The 17,829-nt window shown below is 41.9% G+C and overlaps 1 protein-coding gene across 1 annotated transcript in view; it reads left to right on the top strand.

Moving 5' to 3' along the window:
* The window catches only part of gmds (GDP-mannose 4,6-dehydratase), a 133,173-nt gene that overhangs the window by 96,656 nt on the left and 18,688 nt on the right, over positions 1–17,829 (top strand). Inside the window, exons 8-9 of the mRNA XM_058638505.1 lie at positions 12,665–12,783; positions 13,253–13,349. Of these exons, the coding sequence (XP_058494488.1) occupies positions 12,665–12,783; positions 13,253–13,349 (216 nt within the window). The remainder of the gene's footprint in view (positions 1–12,664; positions 12,784–13,252; positions 13,350–17,829) is intronic.

A 17,829-nucleotide genomic window follows, 5' to 3' on the forward strand; every position in this document is an offset into this window, starting at 1 on the left:
GTTATAAGCTTTATTTGAATGGTATGCATTACAATTCAATCACAGAAACAGAGACAGGATGAAGAAAGCCAGGGTGACTAAGGAAATAAAATAATAGATAACAAAGTGAACAAGACCAAACAATCTCTAAACAGAAGAAGAGGAAGATGACAATGGCAAAGATAGTGTAGTAGTTGTATTTGGTTGTCTACATGAAAAAGCAATAGTGACTTTTGAGATTTTCAGGGCTCCCAAAATGGCATTTCTGTGTGGATGAAATGTCAACATAATAAAAAATCTTTTAGACTCATTTTACTGTGGACAGGCCCTGAGTTTGTGTTCCTGATTCAGTGTGCGATTGTAGAAGGTGTCATTAACGGAAAAACACTCAATGCTGGAGCAAAAAAGTAAACCTTCACAGGCTTGTGGCTCACATGGGAGGTCCCCCTCTTTCAGCTGGAGCTGTTGTGAGTTAACTCTGCACGGCTACTGTGCCATATTGTTTTCCCAGTGTATTTCAAAGAGGCTACAGTTCAGACTGTGAGAACCTTTGACGCCCAGAAAGCCATATGTGAAGAATTTACAGAGGTCAGCCTGAACCTCTGAAAATGGCTGAACTGCACTGCTGCTTTATTGTGCGTGTACCCCTCTGGGGCTGTCTGTACAACAACAGCCACAAGACTCCAATATAGACACACACACACACACACACACACACATATACACAACCAGGGACTGAAGCATCTGTTTCCACAGCTTAACATGTGGAGACACTAACTTCAATGCACACACAAACACCCTCTATTGTTGACATTACTCTGGTTTTCTCTTACACGCTGGACACATTACAGGAAAACACACACACACACACACACAAAGGGCTGAGAGGACATGAGCATGGTGCATGTGTGTGTGTGTGTGTGTGTGTGTGTGTGTGTGGCCACAGAGCGACGTGCAGTGATGACACTGACGGGTAATTATTTGTCCTTTAAGTTTCATTTGGCCCATTCAGTTTGTGTGTGTGTGTGTGAAAGTCCCGATGTTAGCGGCTCAGTATCAGCACTGCTCAGCACAGACTCTTGGGCATCGCAGCACCAACTTGAGTTTGGTGAGTTTTCGTCTCTGCCTCTGAAAATCATTACCGTGTATTTTGCAGAGAAATTGCCTAAGAAATTTGTAAAAAACTTAAAAACTTACCCAAACAAAACACCTCTAGATGACGATGTAGTCACAAATGTAACCAAAGGGTAACAAGCTGAACTCCCTATTAGAAGATTCAACCCAGTGTTTGAACAGTTGTCTTGGTTGTCAGTCAATGTTAAGCCTCTCAGTTTGACAAGAGTTCACGGCACAGTGTGAAATTGAAGTTAAACATAAATACACTCGTTCAGTTTGGCATCGGGGCCGATTTTCCAGCCACAGCAGTTGGTAAGAAAAGTAGAAAGTACACGATATATGGACAAAGCTGGCCTGTCGCCCAGGCAACAGAGAGCTTCATTACAGACAGGGGAGTAACCACACTGATCAAATATCCTTTAAATAATACTTTCAACTTTAAAGGTATCTACTGACCAATATACTGTGTGTGTGTGTGTGTGTGTCGGCAAGTTAACACTGTTCATTAGTAACTATATTCTTAATGTTACTGGGATTTAATAGAATTGCCTTTAAGGTAGAATTATTGAACAAATTGAGAAAGAAACACAAACTGAGTGAATGTGTGCCAGTATTATACAGTTAATGCTGATATTACTTTCATCATGCAAGAGTATGCGAGTTTGGGATATAGTTACATTGACGTCACGTGACTCACTTGTCTTGACACGTAGAAACATTGGATTCTTTCTCTTTTTCCGTTTAATCCTGTCTGACTTTATTCACCTTTCATCATTTTATCTGTGTAGCTCACTCTCTGATGCATCTATATGTTAGCCAGTGATGAGATAATGATGTGATGAAGCAGCAGCAGGAAATTGTCTTTCTGTGCGTGTGTGGCTGTGGCTGTGTGTGTGCGCCCCTGCTGCAGTGGTCAGATAACGTTAACTAATCAACAGTTGCTCTGGAGGCAGATAAAACAGATGGAGGACGGAAGGGGATTTTTTTCTGTTTTTAAAATATTACGTTGTTCCCATTTCGTGTTTTGTGAAACTGATGAATGGCCAGTTTCCCACATGTCCCCAAAAATCTGACTGAGTCCGTGTTGTCTGAGGGATAAGGACAACTACTGTTTTATTAATAATGGTTGTTGTTGTTTTTCGTACACGGCACTTGGTTGAGTCAGAAAGATCATACAGTTGAGCTGTGGATTTATATTTTTCTAAAAACCAAATGTCGCTGAACCAGCAGCAGAGAACCTGACTCTGACCGTTGCTGTTTGTCACCATAACTTTGCTCCTCGTACAAAGCAAATGCACACACACACACACACACTAACACCAAAGAAAATCCCAAAACAACAGTAATCTGATATCATCTGCCGTTAACAAATGTCGTTGTTTCCTCTCAACATGTTGCCTTTAATCTGTATTCTTTTTCAATGTAATCTTAGATTTAGTTTCTTTAGCGTCCCTTGATTCCTTTTACACTCACGTATCTTCCCATCACTTTATACTGTCCATGGTCCAAGTAAAGGGGGTGGGGCTTAGACTATGGTAGTGTCTGCAGTGCATCATCAAGTCAGGTTGGACTCCCGTGAGAACATGACAGAACATGAGCGTCACCACCTGTGAAGGTAATATAATCTTGAGTTGGCTGACTTTCCATACAGTATGCACATACAGTATGTGCATCGTGGATGAGTTATTGATGACATCACTGCTTTGTCAGGTTTGTTAGTCAAAAACAATAATACCACAAATAAAACAGACAGAAACACCATCACTACAGAATTCACTAGACCCACGTTTTACTGTTTTAAGTCTTCCTTCTTCTTAAAGTGAATTAGAATTATTTAATCATACTATACTAATAGTATCATTATAACATAAAATAAACACAAGCCAGTCCGTCAGCAATCACAATTATTTGCCAACTAAATGCCATGATTGTGACAGCAGTACAAGCAGCACTATTTCTTCAGAGCAGACCATAATGGTGCAGTTCTCGCACGACTCCGCTTCACTCGACTACTATCATGAGGAATAGAACCTGGTGCTCTGGTGAGGATCCACGTGAGCTGAGCTGATACTGAAATCTGACGGCTGCTGTTTGGCAGAGTGTCGTCACTGAAAGAGTCATGAGTGTGACGTCCCAGCGGAAGCCAATCAGCAGGCAGCTGCCTAAGTCCCCGCCCACAAACAAAAAAACCACGGCGCAAAGACAAGTGTATTTTCAAACAATAAAATACAACATTTTTGAATGATTAAATTGATATTTTGATTGAAAATACTGACACAATTCTAATGACAGACGTTTACTGTAGCTGTAATCAGATAGCCAATGCTGTATGCATCTCCCGTGAAAGAGTAGAGAACATTCTGGACCATGAACTTGGCATGTCCGAGTTTTCCGCTCAGTGGGTGCCACGGCTTTCGACCCCAAATCAAAAGCCCACCAGGCTGGTGATGTCACATTCTGAAGCAGATCCAGCTGGTTGTCTTCAGGGCTTCCTAACCCAGGATGAGTGCTGGGTCCACCACTTTGTAGACGTATGTGTAGACTGCAGGGGACACACTGTTGAAAAATAACCATGTTTGGTCAAAATGGACCGTTGCATAATGGAATATGAACTACTGTAGCTCACCTCATATCAGGGGAAGGAGGGTGGTGGTGGTGGACGCTCAGTTACCGAGGAAGTTCTGCAGAAAAGCTATGTTGTGATTGCCAACTGCCATTTATCATCACCACCAGTCAGCCAACCGAGCAATGTCACTCACTACTTTTTCCTCTGCGTTTCCCTCTTTTGGCTCCTCCCTCTCTAGGGGTCACCACAGCAGATCACCGGCGTTTTCACTGATTTTTTGGCAGTGATGTTTAAGCTCCTAACACAACACTTACATTGATCTGGGCTCGGGACCAGATCAATGCCAGTTGAAAATGGCTGATTGCTGGGTTAGACGTGGATTATAATTCATCTAGACAAAGGACTGGTGTGTTGCAACATGTAACAGGTTCAGCATGACATTTGAATGGACAGGCTAGAGACACAATGTTCAACCCCTAAGCTGCAGAGGTCAGCGATGGAAAGATGAGCAATAATGCATTTCTTCACCTGCTTCTGGGTGAACGTGACAAAATAGAAATAAAGGTATACGTAAAGGCGTGAGGAATAGCCTGTTATATTATTAACCCTCTGCAGTTGCATCCAGACTGCATTTATTGAAATAATACTGTATTTTTACTGCAATGTCAGTCATGTGGTGTGTATGTGGGAGCTTTAAAGGAACAGTGTGAACATGAGCCTGAGCCACACTCCTGTCTGTCTGGATTTGATGTCATAACTCTCCACTTTTGGCTGTAAAAACCAAGTGCTCTCCAAACTGTTATTGTCAGATGATTACTGACCTGCAGTCCTGACATGCCTCTTGTTTTGATGGCAGCCCACACTGGGCCCTTACGGCCCCTGTGCTTCCATAGATGCAGCTAACAGCTTTCTGAATATGTGGAAAAATGTGATTCATGTTCACAGGGTAGGAATCAATCTGCACCTTCCCCTACCAGCCCTACCCTGCAGTGGGTGATTAGTTCCATAAATCTTAAACTTGGCTTGTTGAAATCAGTCTCTCTCTCTCTCACACACACACACACACACACACACACGTGCACGCACGCACGCACGCACACCCACGCACACACACACACACCAGTGGAGCAGAGAAGCAGTAAACAGGCTGATAACATCTTATGTGAGATCACTGTGGTTGGAAACATACAAACCATACAGAGTGAACCGAGGACACACACACACACACACACACCCGTGTGTGTGTACATACAGTAAGAGTGACAGGATGGCAGACATTGTTGTGAGTCACAGATAAAGGCCTTAACAGTGACTCTCATAGTTACAGCTCTGAGGTCAGAGGTTGTGTGTGTGTTGGTGTCGGAGTTCAAATTCAACCAGTTGAGGAAGTCTGAACATTCAACTACTAAATATTGTGAATATTGTGAAACATGTGTAGGAACCCTGTATAAAGTTTACCACCTTCATTGTGTTTTTTAAACACTTCAGTTCCCTTTAAACCCACTCACTGTCTATTCATCACCATGACAGATTAGACGGAGCCGCTCTATTTAATGTGCCTGTACTGGTGTATTTGTGCATGTGTGTGTTCCTAACCCTGTTTCCCCCTGAAACGGCAACACACCCACACCAAATGAGAGGGCTCCTTTGAGAAATGTGTTTTTCATGTTCTCACAGTGTAAAAATGACCCGATGAGCTCCAAGAATCAGCTGCTTTGTCCACATTTGATGGAGCTGGGCCCAACCTGTGTGTGTGTGTGTGTGTGTGTGTGTGTATATGCATGGGTGTGAGTTGAGTGTGTGTGTTAGACTTAAATAGTAAATGACATTTGGGAGCCCTTCCCTCCCTTTGATTAAAACATAGAGATATTCTTTCTTGAAGACGATCAAGACGCTGAGTCAAATGACGCGAATCGCAAACGTAGGGCAAACGTTGGAAAAGGAGAACCTAATATCTGAGGAACTAACAAAGTTTAGGTCTAAGATTTGAATTGCGGTTAGGTTAGGGTTAGTCATTAACTGGTTATGGTTCAAATTAGGCATAACGCTTCGTTTAGGGTGTCCAAATAAATGGAAGTCAATGCAGTGTCATAATGATTCTGCAAATCTTTGAGTGTGTGTGTGTGCATGCATGCGGGTTACAGTGAAGAGGAGGAGCTTCAATCATGTCTGCTAAAAATCACAGCTCCAAGGCAGCCGTGTGTGTGTGTGTGTGTGATAATATAGAGCTAAATTAAGTAATATACATGTGTGCCAAACAAATTTAGAAATGATGACGTAAAGTTCTGTGATGTGATGTGAGTTACCCATGGTTGGCCTTGTTTGGCCTGGTCCACTTTGGCCTTGTCTGGTTAGGTCTGGTCTGGTGTGTGGTTGTGCATGATCCAGCCTTGCCCTTTGTGTGACTCACTATGAGACCATCAGAGACTGTGTTGCCTGCACAGAGAAATAAAAACTGAGCACAGTCAAAGAATGTGGGAATATATGATGTGGAAAGGAAAAGTCATTTGTTGGAAACTTCTGAGCCCACCAGCATGTTTCATCTGCTCACCAACTTCATATCCACTTCTCTAGGCCATCACTTTGCCTATGAATGCTTTTTCATCAGCTGCTTCATCTGCACGGTGTGGCAGTTATATGTCGCTATTTTAAAGATTTGAAAATGATGTGCTGAGTTGTACATGTTGACAGGGTAAATAAAAAAGCACAGTGTTCTGATAAATGATCAATTTGGAGGTTTACTTTGCTGAGTTTGCATGTCAGGTGATGTCTTGTGACTCGCTCTCACTTCTGCCACGTTGGTGCCAATACTTGTAGTTTCAGGCAGTTTCCTCAACAGTGACACCTAACGACGGACAAAAATAACCCAAATTATAAAAAGAAATCAATAATAAATATATAATAATAAATTTAAATTAAAATAAAATAAGAAATTATATCAAGTCTAAAGGGTTTGCAGTTTCTAACTGCATTTCTGGAAGTGCATTATCATGTAAAGGGTTATTTCACCTAATTAACACCTTTACTACTTTGTTCTAAAGGCATATGGTTTATTTAGCTTATTATCAGGTAAAATGTAGATTGAATCACGGGCTATGAAATTTGCAATGACTAGATATTTAAAGAGTTGGAGTTATATAATAACGACTTAAGCAATCAAACTTTTCTGGCATTTTTTTCCACTGTCACACACAAACAAACATTTAATAGACCTTGTTGAAAAAACTGAACAGAACTGAAACAAACAATCTACTTTTTACCTGATAATTGTGCTGATTACACAGATTGACCCACATGCAATTCTTGTACGTGTTTGGCTGGAATAAACCTCACAAGCTAAGTAGTTAGCTAAAGGTGTTAATTAGTTGGAATGACACTTTATTTGATAATACACTTCCAGAAATGTTAGAAATGGCAAACCCTTTTGATTTGATATCCTTTTCTATTAATTATTGATTGACTGATATTTTATAATTTGTATTTCAATGTTTTTAGTTTATCTAACTTACTTTTTGTATGTTCAAAAAAGTGTCTTACTTTCATGTGTTGTATTGTACGTAAGAAATGTTCAATTAAAAAAAGTCCTTCCCATTTATCTGGGTTTGGGACCGGTACTGGGAGTCTACTGGATGTGGTGTCCTTGTCATATGTGTCTGCAGAGCAAAGTGAAATCACTGGCAGACTCGATAACAATAACATTATCAAACCATATCACATGCCTTGGTACATATTCTTCTGGTTTGTGTGTTTTTTCATTATCAGAAAAACTGCTGAAAATCTATGTTTTTGGCACACAACGACAGAATTCTGTCTTGGCAGTTTATGATGGAAGTATAATATGATCTTAATCATTGGCCAAGTCAAAGTGAGTGAAGGTTAAGACTGTGTCAGTGAGTGTAAAGAGGAACTTTGTTGTGTTGCTTGTCATTTTCTAAATTGCTGTGATACAAATAATGCACACATAGTTTGAGGTAAGAAGGAATCATGCCTCTGGTGTCGATGCTGGGGCCTTGGTTATTCTGGAGTCATTATATCAGTACTGTTTGCCTAATCTCAGAGCAAGATGGCTGCAGATGATTTCCAGTTTATCCAGGAAGTAGTCGTCATGATGGATGTAGGTCTGAGACCCAGCTGATAAAACCGGGCTATGACGTACGCTAGTGAGACCATGATTGAGCCGATCTGTGACAGAGCTCTGAGCTGTGCCTGGTAATGTTCTTGTGTCTGCACACCCTCACAGATGTTCATAGCTGTAAGTGCACGTCATTAATCTTATTATCAGTGGTATGAAGTGGGAAAGGCTGGCGCTGGAGCTGCGTCTACATCAAGTCCAGCATTTCCCTCTGGCCCACACCAAAAAAACAACACTTTTCATCTTATTTTTTAGACTTCAACATTCTTGTCTGGCATCCTTGCAAGCGTGTTGTGGAACAGAGTTGAGAACCTCTTAAGCTACAAAAGATCTGGAAAAGCCACCTCTGCTCATTCTCTGTAGTGGTGTGACCGTGAGGCTGCAGCCTCTTACAAACTATTCGCACATCTACCATGTCAAATCTGAAAGAAGACACATTGATTCCATCAGACTCAGGTGATTTTAAACTGGCTTTCTTCACTCTGTTTCTGTGATTGTATACACGTCATGTATACTTATTTGAATAAAGCTTTCATCAGAAAAAAGTTTGTGCACATAATTATGTGCATGCTCAACGTCTTCTTCTCTGCTTTTGAGGTAGCAGTGGTACAGCACTACGTTACAAGCCTGTACTACAGCATTTGGTCATTTTAGGGGGGTTTCTACGGTGGCAAATGCACGGCAACGACCCAAAACACACGGAGGATAGAAAACAAACACAAACCCCAAAACACACATAGGACAGAAACACACACAAACCCCAAAACACACACAGGACAGAACACATACGCAAACCCCAAATCACACAGGACAGAACACATACTCAAACCCCTAAACACACGCAGGACAGAAAACACACACAAACCCTAAATCACACATGCAGGACAGAAAACATATGCAAACCCCAAAACACACGCAGGACAGAAAACACACACAAACCTCACAACACAAGCAGGACAGAAAACACACAAACCGCAAAACACATGCAGGACAGAAAACACACACAACCCCTAAATCACACACACAGGACAGAAAACACACACAAACCCCAAAACACACGCAGGACAGAAAACACACACAAACCCCAAAACACACGCAGGACAGAAAACACACACAAACCCCAAAACACAAGCAGGACAGAAAACACACACAAACCCCAAAACACATGCAGGACAGAAAACATACGCAAACCCCAAAACACACGCAGGACAGAAAACACACACAAACCTCACAACACAAGCAGGACAGAAAACACACAAACCGCAAAACACATGCAGGACAGAAAACACACACAACCCCTAAATCACACACACAGGACAGAAAACACACACAAACCCCAAAACACACGCAGGACAGAAAACACACACAAACCCCAAAACACACGCAGGACAGAAAACACACACAAACCCCAAAACACAAGCAGGACAGAAAACACACACAAACCCCAAAACACATGCAGGACAGAAAACGTACGCAAACCCCAAAACACATGCAGGACAGAAAACACACACAAACCCTAAATCACACACAGGACAGAAAACACACACAAACCCCAAAACACACGCAGGACAGAAAACACACACAAACCCCAAAACACACGCAGGACAGAAAACAAACTTTCTGCCTGTTGTTGTCTCTATGTGTGTGTGTCCCTACGATGGACTGACAAACTGTCCAGGGTGTGACCCCACCTATCGCCCTATGTCACCCGCGACCCTCCGGTGGAGGATAAAGCGGTAGATAATGGATGGATGTTGAATAGCAGTACACTGAGGTTTGTGTGTAAAAGCCTGGGGTTAATGGCATTAGCAGACCGTGATTGAGGCTCATACCTCTCTGTAGCCATAATAGCAGCTCCATTAAGTGTTAACTATGAGCCATTCCACATGTCAGCTGTAGTCAAGCAGTCAGAGACGGAGGACCATGGGGTCATTAAAGGCTGGGATTCAGAGGGAGGTGAGACGCACAGGGGGAGAAAGGAAGACGGAGAGGTCAGGGATGTGTGGATGAGCTAACCTGTGGTTTGGTTTTTCTTTTTCTGAGAAATGCCGTTTAAACAGAAAGCAAACTGATAATCGGGATCGTTTTCACTCTTAGGACTCTCATTTTTTTGCTAAGAGCTCATTCAGTGTCATTCAGCTTCAGCGCTGCTGAGGTTAGTTTTGGAACAGCGTATTTGCAGTTGTGAGATTGCACTTTGTAACCTACACTGAGACAGCAGGCTGCCTTGGGTTTGTACTGGGGAATTTCCCGCAGCTTAGTAGCTCTGCTTTTGCTCTATTTGTGCTCTATTGACAGGGACATATGGCAAGAATTAAATAAAATACAGTCATGGCAGCAATCCTACTATTCTCTAGACATTATTGCGGAGTCATGCTTATTTTATTCATTATTGTTTTAATTTTTTTCTACGGCTTTGGGTTAATGCTATATATTGGGAAACAGACAAAAAGAAATGGATGTTATTGCAGATATATACGTTTTTCTAGTCTGTGGCATTTACTCATTAGTTGGTGTCAGAATATAATTCAGGTGAAGGAGTGGAGGTGATCAAAGGGGTCGTTGAGTGTGTGATGGGGGTCATCCTGTGGCCATGTGAACAGTGTGAACGGCTCAACCTCCGAGCCGTTTATCAGATCGCTAATGAAGCAGAGCAGTCCTGAGAGAGACTGAGCTCGTGAGGAGGGTTGGCAGAAGAGAGAGGGGGAAAGGAGGCACAGGGTTCTCGCCACATAATGCAGGGATGTCAGGGTTTAACATCTGACTAAGATAATATGTTAATATGTGTGCACACGCATGCATTTTAGCTTATGTTTGTGATGCAACATAAAGTTAACACTTCAAACTTACACTTTAATAATCAGCTATTATAATAAATGAAGTGATTACCTGACAGTGCCCGTTCACTGGAAACCTGTGCATACATTCACAGTGTTGTAATGTAACAAAGTACAATTACTTCGTTACTGTACTTCACATTTGTGTACTTTACTTCTATATTTATATTTCTGACAACTTTTACTTTTACTCCACTACATTTCCTAAATAAAATGTGTACTTTTACTCCGACACATTTCCCTTAACCGTCTTACTCGTTACTACAAAGTAAAAGTTGAGTTGGTGACGTAATGCCTGTTTGTTTTTAGCCGCACCAACTGTTAGCCGCTCAGCTGTTAGCCGCAGATTTTGGCTCCAAGTGGATTAAAACACACCAGCGGCTCGTTGTTTACCGTGTGCGACACCGAGGCTCTGGTCTCCTGTCTCCGGGTCCTGTTGTACACTCTGGACACCGGGTTTCAGCTCTCAGCTCTCAGCTGTTTCAGCGGCCAACTGGTGAGCTAGAGAGTCAAAATATGTGGGAAGAATTGGAAACATTTAAATGTCTTTATTCAGTTTTTGCTTTAGTGTCGGCCTGAGTTGCCGAATTGGCATATAGCAGTGTGAGAACTGGTTTGTTGATCAGGGGACAGAGGGTGAGAGGTCAAAGGTCAGGCTCAGGGGAGCTATCAGCCATGAGCATTCAGGTGACCCCAAACGATCCTGAGATAGGATGGCCTGGCCTCCCCAAGGAAGAGCATTCCATCACTGCTGTAATGTGTGTGTGAGCATGTTCAAGAAGGCAACATGTACTACTTTAGTTCACAAGAGTGTCACAACAACACACATTTTCATTTTCTTTCTTTTTCCTTTTACAAAACTAAATGTGAGCTGGTTTGTTTCTTAATCATGATTTCAAATCATTGGCATTAAATTCAGTATACATCAGTATACACAGCCATGGTCCCCTAAAGATCCAGTTATATACTTTGTTAAGGTCCCGAGAAGATAAATAAACATGATCTTGATCACATGACTGGTCTGACTGACGTGTGGTCAACATGTCCCTACTAGACCGACGCCATTGTTTACATTATGTTAGGGCTGTTTAACTTTATCCTAATATGACATCCAGACAGTTATATTTTAAAGTAGAACAATAGTGAGTGAAATAAACTATTAGTTATTATTATTATTATTGTTGTTGTTATTATTACATAATTGTATTATTATTTTTTATTTGTTTCATTTTCTACATATTCCGATTTCCTCCAAGAAACCACCAGAGGACGCTCACATTGTTGTTTTAAAGATGTGCAAAATGACTTTCCAAAAACCAAAGAAAAACCAAATCTGCAAGCAACTGTTTAAAATTTAAAGGATATCCAGTCATTTTCATTATCGTCAAAATAATAATATAATATAATAACAAATAAAATCATTTTTTGCCAGTTCCGCCCCTCAGAGATTAGATTGTCTGTCTTTGTGTCCCTAGCGAGTCTCTGGTAATCAGGCTAGAAGTGGCAGGGGTCAGCAGCTCTGACCATAAATATTATGAAACCGCACAAAATGCTGTCACTGGTTATTTAATATAGCACTGGGCCCAGACTTTCATCGTTCACTGGGGTAAATAGGCTTGTAATGAAGGCCGTCTTTGTTGTGTAGTCAGAAACCAGTCAAGCTGTTGGAGGATTTTGTAGCTTTATTTTTTTTAAACGTTATCATCCTCTTCATTTTTGCTCTTGACCATGAGCTGTTTGCTTGTGTATGAGCATGTGCATGACTTTCCTCTGTGTGTGTGTGTGTGTGTATGTGCCAGCAGCACATTTAGCCTGTGGGAGTGCTCTGTCCTCCTTTCCCACACTATGCATCCCATGAGCCCTCACAATGACGTCAGGACAGAGGCACAGGCGAGTGCCCCACTCAGGGGTCACAGGTTCACTTCCTGTCTGTCAGTATCGGGTTGGGCAGTGTCCAGTGTGAAGCGCCAAACTGTCTTTATGATCTGCCATGAGTTCAACCTCTCTGTGTGTGTGTGTGTGTGTGTCTTTCAGGCCATGTGGCTGATGCTGCAGCAGGAGGTGCCAGATGATTTCATCATAGCAACAGGAGAGGTGCACAGTGTGAGGGAGTTTGTGGAGAAGGCCTTCAAAGAAGTGGGCAAGACCATTGTGTGAGTACACACCCAACCCTCCACGTCACAAACACACAAGTCACAAATCTACATGACTTACTTATTACAAGGTTTACTTGTTATAATTTGCATGTCAACATTCTGTCGCCTGTTCCATACATGATCAAAGTGAGAAGCATTTTTTGGTTTTGCCAAGACACAGAAATAATAAACACAATTTCATTTAAACACAAACCAAAGAAATGAATCTGATCTTATTCTACATATGCAGCATCAATACTTTGATGCTGCATTCCCCTCGTGTGTCCTGGAAGACTCAGGCATGTTGCTGAAGCTGTGTGTTGCCATTCACAAATGCCTGCTGTGTAGAATTAAGAGAAAAAAAGGCAGCTGACATGTTTTGTCTGCATGAGCTGTTAAAGAAACAAACCACAGAACAAATAACATGGAGGGACGTGGAGCTGGATCTTTGAACAGCTGTGGGAAAATGTTTTTTTTCTGTTTCCAGGTGGGAAGGAAAGGATGTGGATGAGATTGGCCGCTGCAAGGAGACGGGGGCCATACATGTTAGGGTGCACCCCAAATACTTCCGCCCCACTGAAGTGGTAAGTCAGCTTTCACCTGGTCTTGTTCCCATTTGAAGGTCTTTTTAGTACTTGAATATTATTTAAACTTAACTAGGCGTGGTTCGATTTGGACATTTTCTGTCACGATTATAGTGATCAAAATAATCACTAATCACAATATTACTGGGATGACTGGAAGAATGTGTTTTAATATGATTGTTTTTAAGCTGTCTGGTCTTATGGGGGTCAGACACAGGTATAATACGTATGTTTTAGTGAAAAATAATTCACTCCCAAGAAACCACCAGCACCAAGTAAAACAAACATGTCTGCTGGCAGTCTGGCTGTGAGTGCTTTGAGGAAGTCCACTGCAGCTGCGATGTTCAGGCCTCTTATTCAGATTCCTCCTGTGCAGGACCAATCAGCTCCCAGGATCCACCGACACTCACACACACACGTCATTCACTCAGACATGCACACCTGTAACCCAGCTCACACACACACACAAGGACAAAGCAGTAACAAGAACATTGATTGGAATGGTTCGGTTTGGTACTGTACGGTACAGTAGCTCCACCCACAACAGTCAGCTGATTGGGTGACAGAAAAACATCCCTCCCTTGCAATTGGTGTAAATATCCCGTGGTAGTCGAGGCAAACAGCCACAAACACAGCTGGATGTCCTGCATTGTGTCTGTGTAGTGTTCGATGTCGTCGCACGGCACCACGTCACGCTACAGCCCTCGCCCCACCTACCAAGTACTGTACTGTTTTCATTATAAATGCTATTCCAGACCTCACGCCCTGCACCACACTGAACCGTGCCACGATGGAAACACAGCAACTGTGAGTGCTGTCTGAGCTGTGTTCACCTGTGTTAATAATAATCATAATAATAATATGTTTATTATTATACCAGTGATGGCGGCACTGGTCACACACCTGCACCATTAGGCTTTGTGCGTGTTGGCACGTTTATTCATGGCTGCAACACTGAGTCAGGCAGGAGTGACCTCCTTTTGTGTTCTATAGTGATGATGGCTCGTGAACCTAATGTGCTTATGTCTGATGCATTGCATGAAAACATTGCATGAATCAGAGAATCTTAAAGTACTATGTTTAAAAAAAAAAAAAAAAAAGCTATTGAAAAATAACAAAAACAAAGCATTTAGCGATCAAAATCTTCAGCAGGAAAAGAGTGGCAGCTTTCAGAAATACAGACATTATGAACAAAACGTTCATATCAGTCAGCTTTAATGTGTAAATAATATAGTTCTTATCATCATTATTATTATTAATAATGTACAAACCTGTACATTAGGTTTCCCCCGCCCTATATACTTGACCTTAACATGAAAATAACCTTTTTTTCTGAGTGTATCTGATTGCCGGTCATTGTGTCTGGTACCATACACTTATCAGCGCTTATCCAGTCGTCAGCCTGGGGCTGCTCATTGTATGCTTTTAAACAGCTGGAAACAGGCCAGTTCACCTCTTTAAGAGTAATGTTGGCTACATCCTGTTGGTGGGTGCTGAATGGGTGCTCATATTCTAGTAAAAGGACCTTTACTTTTGGCACAGGACTAGAAACACATGTTTGCAACAGTCGTAAGCATCCAAATGAGCTTCCAATGAACACCCGAGTCCAACATGAACCAGTGTATTATCCCCTTTTCTTTCACAGTGTGTGCAGCGTCTTTGACAGGTTGGAAGTCCTTCTCTCATCACTGTCCCAGAGGGCTATTGTATGGCTGCTCCAGCGGAGGGTGTAGGGTTACCCTGAGGTGTTGTGCCTTAGATAAGCTGTCAGGTTTTCAGTTTAAAGCCAGCAGTGTTCCACTGCGGCTTCAGTCTGGCAAGATTACTGCTGAGATCCAGTTGAGTGACACTGGAGGATTAGCAGGGAGGCCCTGCTGACTGGCTGCTGAGGTGATGGCGGCACTGGTCACACACCTGCACCATTATGCTTTGTGCGTGTTGGCACGTTTATTCATGGCTGCAACACTGAGTCAGGCAGGAGTGACCTCCTTTTGTGTTCTATAGTGATGATGGCTCGTGAACCTAATGTGCTTATATCTGATGAAACATTGCCTGAATCAGTGAACTCCTCTGTTAATAATGCTGGAACTCTAAAGTGACTGCAAGTAAACATCCACTCGTGAAATGAAACGATGTTGTCAGGAACCAGAGCTAATACCAAAAAAAGTTCTGTGCAGTCCTCGTACCTTCAATCAAACGTTTTTTCTCCAGGTCCTGCAGTTTAGGAAAGGTTCCATGTGTTTTCATAGATTTTTAAGCCAACAAATGTGATCAAAGCGGAGATAAACATTGATAAAACCATTAACTGAAGCACCACCAGGTGCTCGGGCCATCATTATCACATGTCTACAATATTCTCTTTTCTGGATGATCAGGAACATAGAAATGCCTTAACTGTTGAGCTTCTGTTACAACTGCAAACTGCCTTGTTTTTGTGATTAATTCATTTGAGGTGTTGATGGTTTCCTTTATTTAAAGCCTTTATTTGAACATGATTGCTGTCTAGTAACAGCTTAAAAGACAAATATACTCATGATCAAACACTCAGGTGTCAAACGAACCTCATGAAAAACCTCATGTTTCTCCTCATCCAGTTCTCAGGGGTGTTTACTAATATGTGTGCAAAGCTTTCACTATGAATTGAAAAATGAATTCATAGACACACAATAAACACTGACTGCAATATCAACAACACAGGAAATCAAAATACCCTGTGACATGGATGCCTGGTCACCTGTCCTTTGTATGGAGTTTTCATGTTCTTCATGTGTGGAGGTTCTTTCCACATACTTAAGATAATTAAAAACATGTGCTGAAAAGTTTATAAAGGAAATTATAATCTCAAAGTGACTTCCCAGTAAAGTAGTTGCAGGTTAAATTACAGATTAAAAATAAATCTCTAGGTGGTTTCTATTACAGTTATTTGCTGTTAAGGATTATTTTCATTCTTTAATTATTATTATTATGTCAAAATATATAAGAAATGACCTTGTTTGAGTTCCAAAAGCCCTTAATGAGGGATTTAGATGTTAAAACCAACAGTCATAACTTCTAATGTAGTCATTTTACATTGATGCGATGAAATAATAATAACCTGAACATAGAAAATGTTGTTTCTAAATAAATGATGAATCAAGGATCCACAGTATTGCAGCATATTCTCTGACACTGTGTGTTTGTCCGTTCTTTTTTAAGTTAGAGAAGTTGAATGAGACAGGGATCATGTGTAGCCGACAGGGAGCGGGAATAAAGAGAGAAAAACACTTTTGGCCACTCTCTCAAATCATTCAGAGGAAGGGCTTAAAGTGACTGAAGTGTTTAACCTCTGATCCCACGAGACAGGAAGTGACTGACACGGAGCTCACGGCTCAGCGTTGTGCCTCAAGTGAAAAATCCGTTTCATTATGTATTTGCTGTTTAGGTGCAAGAAAGTTTGCTGTGGTGCAGAATGTGCATGTGGCTGTACATGAGAGGAGTTGCTCCTCTGGCTGTTTGCTAATACATTTGTAATTCATCATTATCCTTGTCTCTCTGTGTGTGTGTGTGTGTGTGTGTGACATGAGCTCATTTATCTCCTCAGCCCCTTGGGACAGGAGTGAGCAAGCACTGGGCAGACTGTGAGGGGCTTAAATATGCAGGTGTGCTCCACATGTGGTGCAAGTGCTCTTGTTTGTCTGTCTGTCTGTCTGTCTGTCTGTCTGTCTTTGTGTGCACTTGTCTGCGTTTGATTTTTGAATCCTATGCCCCGAGGCAGCATAGCAGACAATGAGATTGTCCACAGTCATCAACGCTGTTCGCCCACAAGTGAAATGCACAGTTTGAAACCAAATTTAAAAAAAAGTGAGCAGCATTTTTGCGAGACAGTCACACGTGAAAACAAAAGGCGTGTGGTTTGAAGCTGCTAGCATGACTTTGAGTAAAGCTCCAGGTAACTTTCATACCTTCCCCAACTGTCATGACTGCTGTTTCTCTCCATTGTGCAGAGCTGGCAGTCCCACTTGTCAACCTGTGGGTCTGTGCCAGCACTCTGCCTTCATCTGAGCTTTCGCAGAGGCGTGTTTGTGCTCTGTGGTCTAATGGGTATGATTAGTTTTGGTTGCCAGGTGATGTATAGGAGGATGACTTGATCTCTGATGTAGCCAGATGGGTCCCTTTGTTTGGTTCTAACAGATTTGTAAAGATGTTGAGAGATTTATTAGCCTTGAACTGATAACTGACTCCCAGTGAGTGCCTCCTTTGTCTCATGCATGTGATCCATGAAGTGAGATTCACTCACTTTAAAGTGCCTGTGCTGTGCTTTAACTGCAGATTGTTGTGTTGCTTTTTACTTGTTGCTTGTTAAAGTTATAAATGCCAAGTCTTGCCTTGTAAAGCGTTTACAATCAATGAGTCGCTCGTCACATCCTGTGCAACCAGCTTGTTTGGCTCCTTAAGTAATATGGTAAAAGTGACGCTACTGGCACAGTGGTGACAGTCGTGT

This window comes from Solea solea, chromosome 9, assembly GCF_958295425.1.
Source record: "Solea solea chromosome 9, fSolSol10.1, whole genome shotgun sequence".
NCBI classification, from domain to species: domain Eukaryota; kingdom Metazoa; phylum Chordata; class Actinopteri; order Pleuronectiformes; family Soleidae; genus Solea; species Solea solea.